This window comes from Micrasema longulum, unplaced genomic scaffold (genome assembly GCF_059751315.1).
Source record: "Micrasema longulum isolate JH-2025_06_02 unplaced genomic scaffold, ASM5975131v1 h1tg000175l, whole genome shotgun sequence".
NCBI lineage: Eukaryota > Metazoa > Arthropoda > Insecta > Trichoptera > Brachycentridae > Micrasema > Micrasema longulum.
The window spans coordinates 10,458-23,945 of record NW_028277380.1 but is presented as its reverse complement, the minus strand read 5'-3'; the positions used below and the strand labels follow the sequence as shown (position 1 = coordinate 23,945).

The 13,488-nt window shown below is 30.7% G+C and overlaps 1 protein-coding gene across 1 annotated transcript in view; it reads right to left on the bottom strand.

Moving 5' to 3' along the window:
* Positions 1-2,701, bottom strand: part of LOC148283957 (ABC transporter G family member 20-like) — a 98,036-nt gene extending 95,335 nt beyond the window's left edge. Inside the window, exon 1 of the mRNA XM_088242892.1 lies at positions 2,300-2,701. Coding sequence (XP_088099018.1) covers positions 2,300-2,424 — 125 coding nt within the window. The 5' untranslated portion in view covers positions 2,425-2,701. The remainder of the gene's footprint in view (positions 1-2,299) is intronic.
* Between the last annotated feature and the right edge of the window lie 10,787 nt (positions 2,702-13,488).

The window sequence follows — 13,488 nt, the reverse complement described above, 5'->3', positions numbered from 1 at the left end:
AAAATGTACGTATTTGAACTACTTTAATTAAATCTTTTTTTTTTGCAGATAACAAATATGAATATACAATATAACAACTAAACACAATTTTAATTAAATACATGTATTTAAATTAACGTTTCCCATTACGTAAAAGAAAATTCAATTCTTATTTCATAATGGGGAGTGACGTCTAACAATAGTTTGTTTATTTCATTTTTAATTATTAATATGAAATCGAGACGTATTTGAGCTATCCTGAACATTTTTGAACATTACAGATGGTCCCTTCTGCCATCTGACTACCGAATTATAACTTCAAATAAAAAATAATAAAAAAATCACCCTTTGAACTTTAGCCAAATTACACTTTTGACAAATACGTGCAACTGACTTTTTGTTTCAAATTATATCGAAAAATTTAACGCTGGTGGCGACTTTTTAAACTAAATTACAAAGGATAGTATGTATACAATGTAATAAACTAGTCACTGAATGACAAACATGTTTGAAATGACTTTTATTCACCGATTATTGGTATGTAGCAGATCGTGTACATTAGTCATAATGGGGTAAAATTATAATATAATTGGTAATCTTTAAATGTATCGGCTTATTTTGCTTTAGTTATTTTTTAAGGTTAGGTATTCATTCAAATTAATTACATGCATTATTTAAGGTTTTTTATTAGCCGTTTACAGGTCCGTAATAAAATCATACTTTATATTTTATTTCTCTCAAGTTTAATAAAATGTTCAGCAAAAAGTCATGAAAATATTATTGTTTAATTATATTTATGTCGTATTTAAAAATTATTTGTTACGTACTAGACACCCAGCGTCTCATATAAGGCACGTGTGATTTTGGATATTTTTTTTCAAAATTTATTTAATTTACAATATTTGAGTTTGTCCAAATGTTCATAGACAAAAGACTGGATTTCACTCCCTCGGGGGTCATTAAGATTAACAAATTACAACAGGGATGGAGAATACCTTTAATAAAGAAATATGGAAGTCAAGGCATTTACAGGGCTTATGACCCGTCATTGGCTGGTTTAAGTGGCCACTTTACACACTGTGTAACATTCACCATTTTGCCTATGTTTGAACATCCATATTTCTTCAATTCTTCCATCTATTCTTCCTCTCTTCACAACAATAAAGGTTTCAGCTCTTTGACTTCACTAAAATCAACAGAAGGAAGAATTGAAGAAATATGGATGTTCAAACATAGGCAAAATGGTAAATGTTACATGTGTAAAGTGGCCACTTAAACCAGCCAATGACAGGTCATAAGCCCTGTAAATGCCTTGATTTCCATATTCCCTTATTTAAGGTATTCTCCATCCCTGTTGTAATTTGTTATTTAATTTATATATATTTTTAAAACACAAAAAAAAAGATAATATATATGAAAACCATCGTTAGTTTTGTGATTAGCGATATTGAAAGTAAGTTTTGTCTGAGGTTCCAGGGAGAAAAGATATTTCGAAAGCTTACAATCAAATAAAATAATATGTGTGGCGTAAGAGCAAATGTATAGCTTATGTTATATTTTTGTTCTGTCATTGTGCATTTTGTAATAAAAATATTTAATTTTAAACATAAATACGTAGTGTTTAAAACTGTCTAAACATTTTGTAAATTACCTCTGTTTATTAAGTCTTCTTTGATTATTCTCACATGTAAACATATTTAAAAAAAAAAGTGTATTATTAAGTGCCCTCGACACGGGTAACCCCAGTGAGGTCACATTATTTTTATCATAGTTTGTAATGGAAAAAATATGAATATATAAAATAAATAAATAAATACAATTTCTTGTAGAGCATAAAATTAACTTTCGAATGACGAATTAACGAATTTTGAATTAACCATTTTGTTTTACTTTTGGTGCTTATTTTTAAATTAGGAAAAAAACAGACACAACTTATGTTCAAAAATACATATTAGCATATTTAAAAAAATATTTAGAACGAAGAAAATTTGTAAAAATAAAATATTAAAAAGACCAAATGGTTGCTTACTTCTGCTGGGGAGAAGCGAGGGGGCCGCGGCCGCGCGGTTAACGTTGTGTCAGACTCCCCCCTCCCTCCTCCTCATTTCTCCCACGCAAAATTTAGCAACCATTTGTTTTTTTAATCTTAAAAAAAAAAAAAAAATCGTTATAAAAAAATATTTTAACGTGCCAATATGTCTTCTTGCTCATACTGATCATCGTGGTTTCGGATGTGATAGGGTTTAAAGAACATCCTGTATTATCCATATATTTTGTACTAGCCATTAAAATAATTAATAAAATAAATAAAGGTACTTACATGGTTCCCTTTTCCACTGTCATATTCAAATGATTGAGAACTATTTTTTTCATAGGATCACTTTTTTTTCCATAATACTTATACGCCTGTCTCACAATCACAGCTGGTTCATCATTCGACGCCATTTTGGATACTGTGTATGTTTAATAAAATAAACCACTTAATTATGTAATTTTACAAAAAATAACGACAGTTATTAAAGATAAACCACTATAACTATGCACATTAATGCCACTTTTGTATTAAAAATCACTGAGATATGATTTATTCTGGATTTTAGATCAGTTTTACTGCAATTTTTAATATTATTTTATTGTTAATCGTTTTTCTTATATTAATTTGTCCACAGCGGTCCAACATTGATTAAGATTTTTGAGATTCATCCTCGATTGAGCGGTATCTGAAACAAATTTAATTCATTAATAATTAATTCTACTAATTTCATATAATAAGTATTTATATCACTAACTTTGAGGACGAACATTTAATTAAATGTTACTAACTTGAAGGTATACACGAGTTTTTAAGGCCATACCGCGAAACTTTTGAGGAACATTTTTTATGATGTACGCATAAAAATATTCCAGTATGAACATATAACTTGTTTAAAAAACATTTTTAAAGTTATATAGGTCTATGACATACTGTCCAGTAAATAAAAACTTTTTTCTAATTATTAGAAGCATAAAAATTACTTTAAAATTTATAATTTTGAATTCCCGCAAAAACGGTAATTCCATTGGCCACGCCTCTAATACGTCACGATTAATATTTATTTTTTATTACCATTCAAATTTGTTTGGAACATAGTCACGAATCTTGACGTCACAACTGTCAAGGCCAAACACGTTGCGTTTTTCTAGCGACGTATTTCTATTGAAGTTCTTTATAAAATTTATGTATGAAAATATTTCTCCACAATATCCATATTGATTTCGAAAATACAATTAATGATTCTAAATCCATTTCATATACTTTTATCGTTATTCGTCGTATGTAATATTTCCCTATTATTGCAAAAAAAATAATTCAGATTAAAATCGTATTTGACTAACAAAAGGGTTTGCATCGCACGTGGGATAGGAAAGCGGTATGATAGAGGAAGAGTAGGTTTTGTGGAAGGGTCGCTAGTCCGAGACATAAAGAATTTTCTTGGTATTCATTTTTTTTTTCATTAAAAAATATGAGTTTTTGGTAAAGTTTACTAGAGGAATGTTCCTTTTAAAGTTTCACAGTTTGGCCCTGAAACACCGTGTATCACTTCTAACTGACTTTTCTGTGTCTACTGGTTTCGAGACACACCCGTTTTGTCCTCAGGACATCAATTAAACTAACATCCAAATCTTACTACCATATCCTTCTATCATAATCTTTACCATAGTCGTTGTACAAATATACTACTAGTTTAACAACAATAACAACAACAACAAACCATCACGCCGTTTCCCCGAAGGGGTAGGTAGAGAGTATAGAACGCCATATCACTATATCTTTGCATACAGACCTCGCTTCCTCTACATTCATACATCTTTTCATGCACGCACGCCGATTATTCCTACTTTTGACATGTCCATCTTCAAGTATTTGATGGACTTGATCGTGCCATGCATTTCTCAGTCTTCCTCGTTTTCTGCATCCATCAACATTCGTATCGTAGATCTTTTTAGCCGTTCTTTCGCTGTCCATTTGGTTTTCATGTCCAAACCAACGCAGCACCCCTTTCTTGATTCTGTCGATAATGCATGTCTCAGCATTACACAGTTCACGGATTTCGACATTTGTGCACCGATCATACATCGTTTTACCACACATTCGCCTGGGGGATTGCATTTCGACAGCATTTAACCTACTTTCATAATTTTTCCAATTCCATACTTTACTCCCATACATTAGAGTTGGCACTAGAACTCCATTGTGAACTGCTAGTTTAGCCTCCTGCGATAAACATTTGTATGCCAGAGTAGATTTATATATGTATATATAGTTGGATAATTTTTATAGTGCCATTTTTGTGAAAATCACCTCAAGGGCGCTGTACAATAAATCCTTACAAGTCTTGCAGCTCAGAGCGCTTGGACAGTAAAAAATCTAGCCCCCATTTACACATTTTTAAAATTGACAAATAAGTTTAGTGTATTAATGATATTTAAATATAATAAAAGAAAAATAATATAAATGATAAAAAAGGAGTGAGATCACAACATGTCTTGCAGATACTAGCGCATGGAGGATTGGAATTCTAGACCCCATTAACAAAATTTAGATATTTTATAGTATAGATATATGAAGGCTAGATAACCAATCATTGTGCAGCTATAAAGCGCATGGACGAGTGGAATTCTAGCAAGATAAATTAATGATATCAATACATTTACAAAAAATAAACGTAAACATAGAGCATAGTAGTAAATTTGTCAAGTGTTAACGCCAAGAAGTAAGCTAGACTTTCTAGACTTTAAAAAAACATTTGTGACTATTGATAGAACAAGAATATTAGAAAAATTAAAATTAATTGGAATAAGAGGAAATGCCTTGAATTGGTTTCAAAGCTACTTAAATAACAGATATCAAATAACGAAAGTTAAAAATATTATTTCAAATCCGATAGAAAATAAATTAGGAGTACCCCAAGGCTCAGTGCTAGGGCCCATATTGTTTATCATATACATAAATGACATCGGTTAATCTCTTAAGTATTGTAAAATCCAACTTTTTGCAGATGATAAATAAAATTAATTACGATTTAGGAAATATATCAAAATGGTCAAAAGTAAATAAATTGAAATTAAATCTATCAAAAACAAAATATATGAATATTGGGAAAAAAATAATACCCTAGGGTTACAAAATCAATATTGATAATATGAATATAAATTATGTGGACGAAATAATGGATCTCGGGGTCTACTTGGATATTTAAATTTTAAAAAACATACTCAATATTTAAGAAAAAAAAACTTAAAAAAAAAAAACATTTATGGGAAGATTACGAAATGTAATAGATTTAAAAAGTAGTATTCTAATATATAATACAATAATATGTCCACACATAAATTACTGTTCTTCCATTCTTTTTTGAAGTAATGAAGGAGAAATTCAAAATTTACAAATTCTTCAAAATAAGGCAATCAGGATTATACTAAAAAAAATTATATATTCTAATGTAGAAAGAATGCACAAAGAAATTGGCTTGCTCACAGTAAAGAAACAAATTAAATATAATGTGGCAATTTTTAAACATAAAATAATTAAGGGGATGAATAAAATAAAAACAATAATAAAATTTAACCAACAATGTCATACATATGAAACAAGGGGTAAAAAAAAGATAAGATTACCAATGAGGAAAAAAACAGAATCTCAAAAGTCATTGTACAAGGGATTGAAGCTGTACAATGAGTTACCTGAAGAAATAAAAGAAATAAAAAAAAATTGAAATATTTAAATTAATTTGAAAAAATATGTAATTGAGAAATTTTGATAAAAAATTGTAATATTATTAAAAGTTTATATTAGTTCTTAAAATGTTATGAACTAACTTAATAAAGCATAAATAAATAAATAAAAAACTAAATAAATAAATCACTGTTTTAACTTTATGGTAAACAAAAGGAGATGGATGTCCGAAGAGTAGCTTTTGTAGACAGTGTGTAGATACCGTCGCCATGTGGTATACTGGCTGGTTGATAATTTCGGGAAAGGCGCAAGTGTAATTACTGAGGGATTATGCATATTGTTCCAACGGCTTGGTGTCCATTTTTGATTAAAAATAAATAGTGTGGAACGGTCTATCTGATTCGGTCAGAGCTTCCGTTTCGTAGTTTGTGAAAACTATCAGATTTGTGTCAACCAAGCTGCCTTTCCCGAACGCGCGCTGTTCGTCAAAAATAAACGGTTATATTCGGAAAGCGACGATTCTAGATATTAAAATTTTTAATACCTTAGCTGGTGTAGAAAAAACAGCTACAGGGCTGTAATGATGATGACGATATAATACGAGGAGATACATTTTGATAAAAACAGGTACATATTTCTGTCTTAAATATGAAGACCCATTAAGTAGTACTTGTAATATGAGTATTTAAATGTTTAAAAAACTGTTTATGATAATTGTTTTGCCTTATTCACTTTATTGATATGTATGACATTGGTTTTGACTACGCAAATAGGAAAAAAAAGGTTTCAAAATCACGCATTAAGCCTTCAGAATATCGTGAAAATTCAGTTTAGGAATTATAAATGAGTTTTTTACGGTTAAAACAAATGAAGGTCTTATTCTCTTAATCCAATACAAAGTATTTATTTATCACTAAAGTACAAAAATGAGCAGTTCCCAATAGAGTCCTGGGCCTAGATTTTAATAGGAAGATAAAGACGTCATACCTTCACCTTTATGGTATAGTCGAAGATAAATTCTCTATAGCGATTACAAATATATACTACCGACCCCCCACCTTCAAGTTTTAGGTAGGTACATGGATATGAAACAAGAGGAAGTGTACATCAAGGTACACATATCTATGCACTGAAATGACATAGCTTCAGTATGATGTCATAGTTGAAGATAAAAGTCTCCCGACCAATTACTAAGATACACTACCAATCCCCCCACCATCAAGTTTTGATGTAAGTACATCGGTTTATACCGACGGGTTTAGGACCCCTCGATACGTTTATCTACGCATTAAAAGTGTCAATTTTTTGTTCCACCGAGCAATTTTTCCTTAAATTATGATTTATTAAAGTTTTTAATTGTTTTGAGGTCGGCACTTTTTTTCTTAAAAGACTATTTAAAATATAAGAGGGAAATAAGTAAACTTTTAAGTCGAATTAAATTCTGACATTAATAACTGTCATTTTCCGAAACGAGTGGCTAAATGCGAAAAATAATGTCTCTAAATTCTTGACTATTTACATATAAAAGTATCTAGGCGTAAGAAAGTTGCCACTATAAAAAAAAAATATAAAAAAAAAAATTTTCCACCTGCTTTACTATCTTCTGGAGTGAACGTACCGAGATGTTTAAGAAGCCGGCTTTTTAGTCACTCGGTAGATAAATACAGACGATCGTTAGGCATATTGTCTTGGCAAGTGTCAAAAGTCATTTAAAAATTAGTTCAAGCCAGCATTTTTTGCTTGAATTGGGATTTATTGGAGTTTATAATTGCTTTGAAGTGGGTATTTTCTATCACAGAAGCTTTTTAAAAATATAAATGAGAACTATTTCAAATGTTAATAAAGTAAGGAACGCGGACTAATTTTAGCGGTCATTCATTGGTTCGTTTCAATCATATGATGTCGATATGGCAAGTTGGTAGAACATACAAAGGAAGATACAGATAGTACAGAAGTTAAGTATACCGTCTCGATATATACAGATGAAGATAGCGTTCACAATAGAGTCCCTGGTGCCGACCTTTATGTATGGGAGCAAAGTATTGAATTGAAAACTTAACATGAAAATAGGCTGAATTCTGTCGAAATGCGATCTCTCGGACAAATAATACGTACAACTATATACGACAGGTTCATAAATCGTCGCTGTTTATTTTTGTTCAAAACACCAAAATAAAAATCTGCAAAAATATAGCTTTAAAGTTTTTTTTACGAAACTGGCACAAAAAATAACCACAACTTTCACAACAAATTTCGTAAAAAAACCCCTTAAACAATTTTAAAAATATTTTTTTTTCGTTTTAATTTAATTTTCCGAATGTTCGAGTATACTATTTACCATATTGATGTGCCATATATTTGTTTTTTTATTGTTATTATTATTAACAAATTACAACAGGGATGGAGAATACCTTAAATAAGGGAAAATGGCAGTCTAGGCATTTACAGGGCTTATGACCTGTCATTGACTGGTTTAAGTGGCCACCTTACACACTGTGTAACATTCACCATTTTGCCTATGTTTGAATATCCATAATTCTTATATTCTTCCATTTGTTGATTTTAGTGAAGTTAAAGAGCTGAAACCTTAATTGTTGAGAAGAGATTCATCTGACTGAATAATTTCACATACTAGGCAACGCTAAAAAACAATTTTTCACCCTGTAAATATGACTAGACTGCCACATTCCCTTATTTAAGGTATTCTCCATCCCTGTTGTAATTTGGTAATCTTAATGATTCCCAAAGGGGTGTAATCCAGTCTTTTGTCTGACAAACGTAAATATTGTTTTATTATTGTTGTGTTACTGATCCTTTCACTCTTTTACAAATATAAAAGTATTTATTCCGCTAAAAGTCACAACGTGAGCGTTTTGAATATTTATTTAATTGAAAACTTTTTATTGTTTGATTTCAAAGTTCAAAAGAATAATTTTTTATCAGGGTCGGTTTTTTATCGTGTATATTATTCTAGAAGTCTCCAAGCCTCTAATTTTAAAGTAAAAACTAAAATAATATGAATCATATCATTGTTTTATAATTATGCGAAAAAGCGTCTACTTGCTTCAAATGAATAAATTAAAATAATCAGACCAACATTTCATATGAGACCAAGAAAATAACTCTTTGACATTATAATTAAAAAATTGAAAAAAATACCGAAAGAGAAATTATTAAGGAATGTGAGTTTACAGTTCGCATCAACTATGCACAGAACTCTCCTCTGATTCGCTTGACGCGTAATTATAATGTATTTTTCAATAACATAGACATATTTAACTGCAGTAAACTGAATTTTAAAACCAAAATTAAAAAACTATTATATGAAAAAAAAAATGTTTCTTTATATAAAAAAATATTTTTACATTATAAATTTAAGTTGTTTCTATTCACTCATATCAAACACACACTCACCCTGTCCATAAACCTACCCTCACATCCATATACAATCACACACATATTCACATACCTACCGAAACCACACTCCACTTTTTTACACACGCATCCTCAGACAAAAAAAAAACTCGCACACATGCACTTATATGAATTAATATCTAACTGAACTGGATGTTTATAATTGTATTTATGTTGAAAACTGATTAGGCTTTATTTTATGTTTTTTTTTAATAATGTTGTGTATATTTTTTTGTATTGCTGTTGTTTTTATGAATAAACAAAAATTAAAATTAATAATATACACGGCTTCCGATCTGGTGGGTTGAGGTCTTAACTTGTATATTTGAAAAATAATCAAATGAATCAATAGTACAGGATCCTACCACGAAACGAAATTCGTATACGAAAAATCAAAGAAGTGTGGTCCTTAATCCTTGTAAAACGTAATTTAAAAAAAGTTTAATCGAGGAAGTTCATTGTTTTTTTATTTTTTATTTGTTAATGAACCATTAGAAAACACCAAGTATCGTGTTATCAGCGCAATGATTTTTAAAGTTTTGTATTTCTGAAATAACTCCGCGTGTGACGTCAGAGGTTGTCTTCCGTTTATTCTCGATCAGTGCTGCCCATTGGTCCATTCACGGGAAGCAAACCGGAAATATTACATATAGGTTGATTCATATGAACCAGTGACGTTGTTTTAAGTAGTTCGTTTTTATTAAAATGATTTTTATTATAGTTTTCGTGCATTTTCAGGAAACTTCCAAACAATTTAATGCTCCAATTTTTACCGCGCGCAAAAAAACATTTACAGTATCTAATTTCCCGTAGGGCTGAACTTCCCCATTAAAAACATTTTTTTGAGAAGTTTAAATGAATAATATTTTTTTTTGCACCACAACAGGCCAGAAAGCCCAATTACAGTGGTGAATTACATCACAGAACACCCAGGCTTGAGAAAAATCACATTTAATTTTTGTGTTCTCACCGGGAATCGAACCCGGAACCTTCCGTGTGTGAGTCAAGCGTCTTGACCACTACACCACGGAGGCCGCCTATAATAATGTTTCTTTAGCAAAGTTTATCTAGAGAATGTTATAAACGAATGTATGTACTGGATATTTTTTTGCTTTAAATTTAAAAGTTAAGATTATAACTATTTCAAAAACTTTTTCCATAATCATTGCCCCTTTCCGCACCCAGTTGTACATAGGGCACTGCAACGGTAGATCAAATTCAGCGTATTTTGATCATTTGTTACGTAAAGGTAAGGGGATCAGTCTTGTGCTTCAGGTGCCAATCCAGGAACTATAAATGTGGTTTGAACAACTTAAAAATCAATGTGTATCATAATTTTGATATTTGTGGTAAACTACCCAAGTAGGCAAAATGTTTTTAACTGGATTTTTGTAACAAATAGCTGAAAAAAAATTACTCATATTGAGTTTTTCTACTGACATTTCTTGGTGGAACTGCATTTTAATTATAATAATAAAAATACGTATACAGTTTTATTCCACTTTTATTTATATATTTTTTTAAATATTTTTTTTACCAGAGACCGAGTTTTGTCGTGACCGACATCGTCAGACTGGTCAGACAGAAATTATAAATAAAAGATTTAAAAAAAAAAAATTTTTAATTTTAAAAGATTTTAAAATTATAAATAAAAGTGGAATAAAACTATACATGTATTTTTATTATTATAACATACTCATATGTTTATTTTTAAGGCAGTTTGAGTGACTTACGCTGGTGAATAATAATAAAAAAAAATATAAAAAAAATAATACGCATTGAACGTACTATAAATTATGTACATTATTATAGAAACTAATGTAAATTGCTGTGTCAATCATGTAAGGAATAATTTTTTTTTTTTTTTAAATTTTTATGAAGTTTTTGTACATAATTGGTAAATAAATACGCCTACTTATAAATAAGTACGCTTGTCCCTTAACGTGTTTTTCAAAAAAGTCCTTAAACAATATAATGATTTTGGATCTTCTATGTGAAATATATTTAAATAATTATATCTCGTTACCTGTCGTAAACAAACTAATGATAAAATAATTATTTTGATCATGCTTCCTGCGACATTATTTTTGAATCAAATTAAGTGATGAAACCGATTCTTTATTGTCTGTTAATAGAGCGACCATGGTTTTGGACTTATCGTACAATTTTTAATTAATACATGATTTTACTGTCAGGTTTACTAGTACGGAAGGGCTAGCTGTTCCTAAATACATAGAGCCTTACTTATTAGATTTTTTTATACCAGGTTTACATTAAGAAATAACTGTACCCGGTTTAACTATTTGTAAACGATATAAAAAAAGCTTACTTATAAAACTATTTATTACCTGGAATAGCAATTCACAGGTTATGTCATGCTTATTTTTTTTTAAACAGTCAACACTGACATGTGCGCGTCGCAGTAACTTTTATAACAACAACAAACAAACGTAAAAGTAAAATCGACACTACTGTCAGTGTAATGGAGAGCATCTATACCCGTTTCCGAGCCGGTGTAGTGTGACGATTGGAGAATTTACAAAATGATCTTGTCTATTAATATATTGAGTTTTTTTACTGACATTTCTTGGTGGAACTGCATTTTAATTATAATAATAAGAATACTTTAAGAAAGGGGTGCTGCGTTGGTTTGGACATGTAGAGCGAACGGACAGCGAAAGAACGACTAAAAGGATCTACGATGTAAATGTTGATGGATGCAGAAAACGAGGAAGACCGAGAAAGACATGGCACGATCAAGTCCATCAAATACTTGAAGATGGACATGTCAAAAGTAGGAATAATCGGCGTGCGTGCATAAGAAGATGTATGAATGTAGAGGAAGCGAGGTCTGTATGCCAAGATAGAGTGTTATGGCGTTCTATCCTCTCTGCCTACCCCTACGGGGAAACGGCGTGATGGTTTGTTTGTTTGTTTTTGTTTTAAAATACTTTATAGTTTTATTCCACTTATATTTATAATTATTTTATAATTTTTTTAGCAGTGACCGGGTTTCGTCGTGACCGACATTGTTAGACTGGTGATTCTGTCTATATAAAAAAAAATATTTTTCACCCTCTTTTCAATATCTTTATTTTACTCTCCATCGAAAATCAAGGATGAAATTGGGTAACCAGATAGCAACATGACTGAATTTATAAAAAAAACCATGAATACACTATACGCTAAAACTGGGTGGCATTGTACCACTTTCTGAAATTTCACAAAATGATGGTCACCCCGTGACTGTGACCACACGCCTTATTTGACCTTGACAACCAAGTACTTATTAACGTCCAAAAATGGCGGGAATATTTCAAAATGGCCACTGCGTATAACATCTAGATAATATTTTACAGTGCGTTCGATAAACAACAAAAGTCAAGACAATTAGTAATTATTGATTTCAAAATTTTAAAACAATAGTGAAATATCACATACCTACTACGAATACCAATAAACAGATTTTTTTTAAATAGTCTTTATTCAATAAAATACACATGTTTTCACTATATTAGTACATTATAAGAATAAAAAAAATAAGTTTTGTAACATATTTGTCCTAATAAAATATTAACGCGCTCGAAAATTTTTCCGTCGTTGTTGAAACAAATTTGGATCGGAATAACTCCCTGGGGAGGAAATTCAGGCTGTCTGTACACATTTGGACATACGCAAAACATTTTTGAATCTACTAACTGGTAAAAGAAAAGTATAAAAAATGGAAAAAAAAATCAGGCGTTGCCTGGTGGGTGATTTGGCTCAGCCGGATGAATCTCACGCACACATTAATGATGATTAAGGTTTGAGCTCCTTTACTTTACAAAAGTCAACAGATGGAAGAGTTGAGGATTTGTGGATGTTTAAAAATGGACAGAATGGTGAATGTTACACAGTGTGTAAAGTGGCCACTTAAACCAGCCAATGACAGGTCATAAGCCCTGTTAATACCTAGACTTCCATATTTTATTTTCAAAAATGTTTTCCCTCTCTGTTGCTACAAATTTAGATATAAAAAATATATTATTTATGATCAAAGCATGAACTTTGCATTCAAACAATTTACTAAATGACAGTATACAGGGTGTTCTTTAAACCCTGTTACATCCGAAACCACGATGATCAGTATGGGCAAAAAGACATATGAGCATATTTAAAAAAGTATTTAGAACAAGAAAAATTCTAAAAATAAAATACATAAAAAAACTTACTTCTGCAGGGGAGAAGCGAGAGGGTCGCGGCCGTTCGGTTGTCGGTGTATCAGACTTCCCCCTTCCCCATCTCGTTTCTCCCCTGCAGAAGAAAGCAACCGTTCGCTTTTTTTGATATTTTATTTCTTTAAATTTTATTTGTTTTAAAAAAATATTTTAATGCGCCAA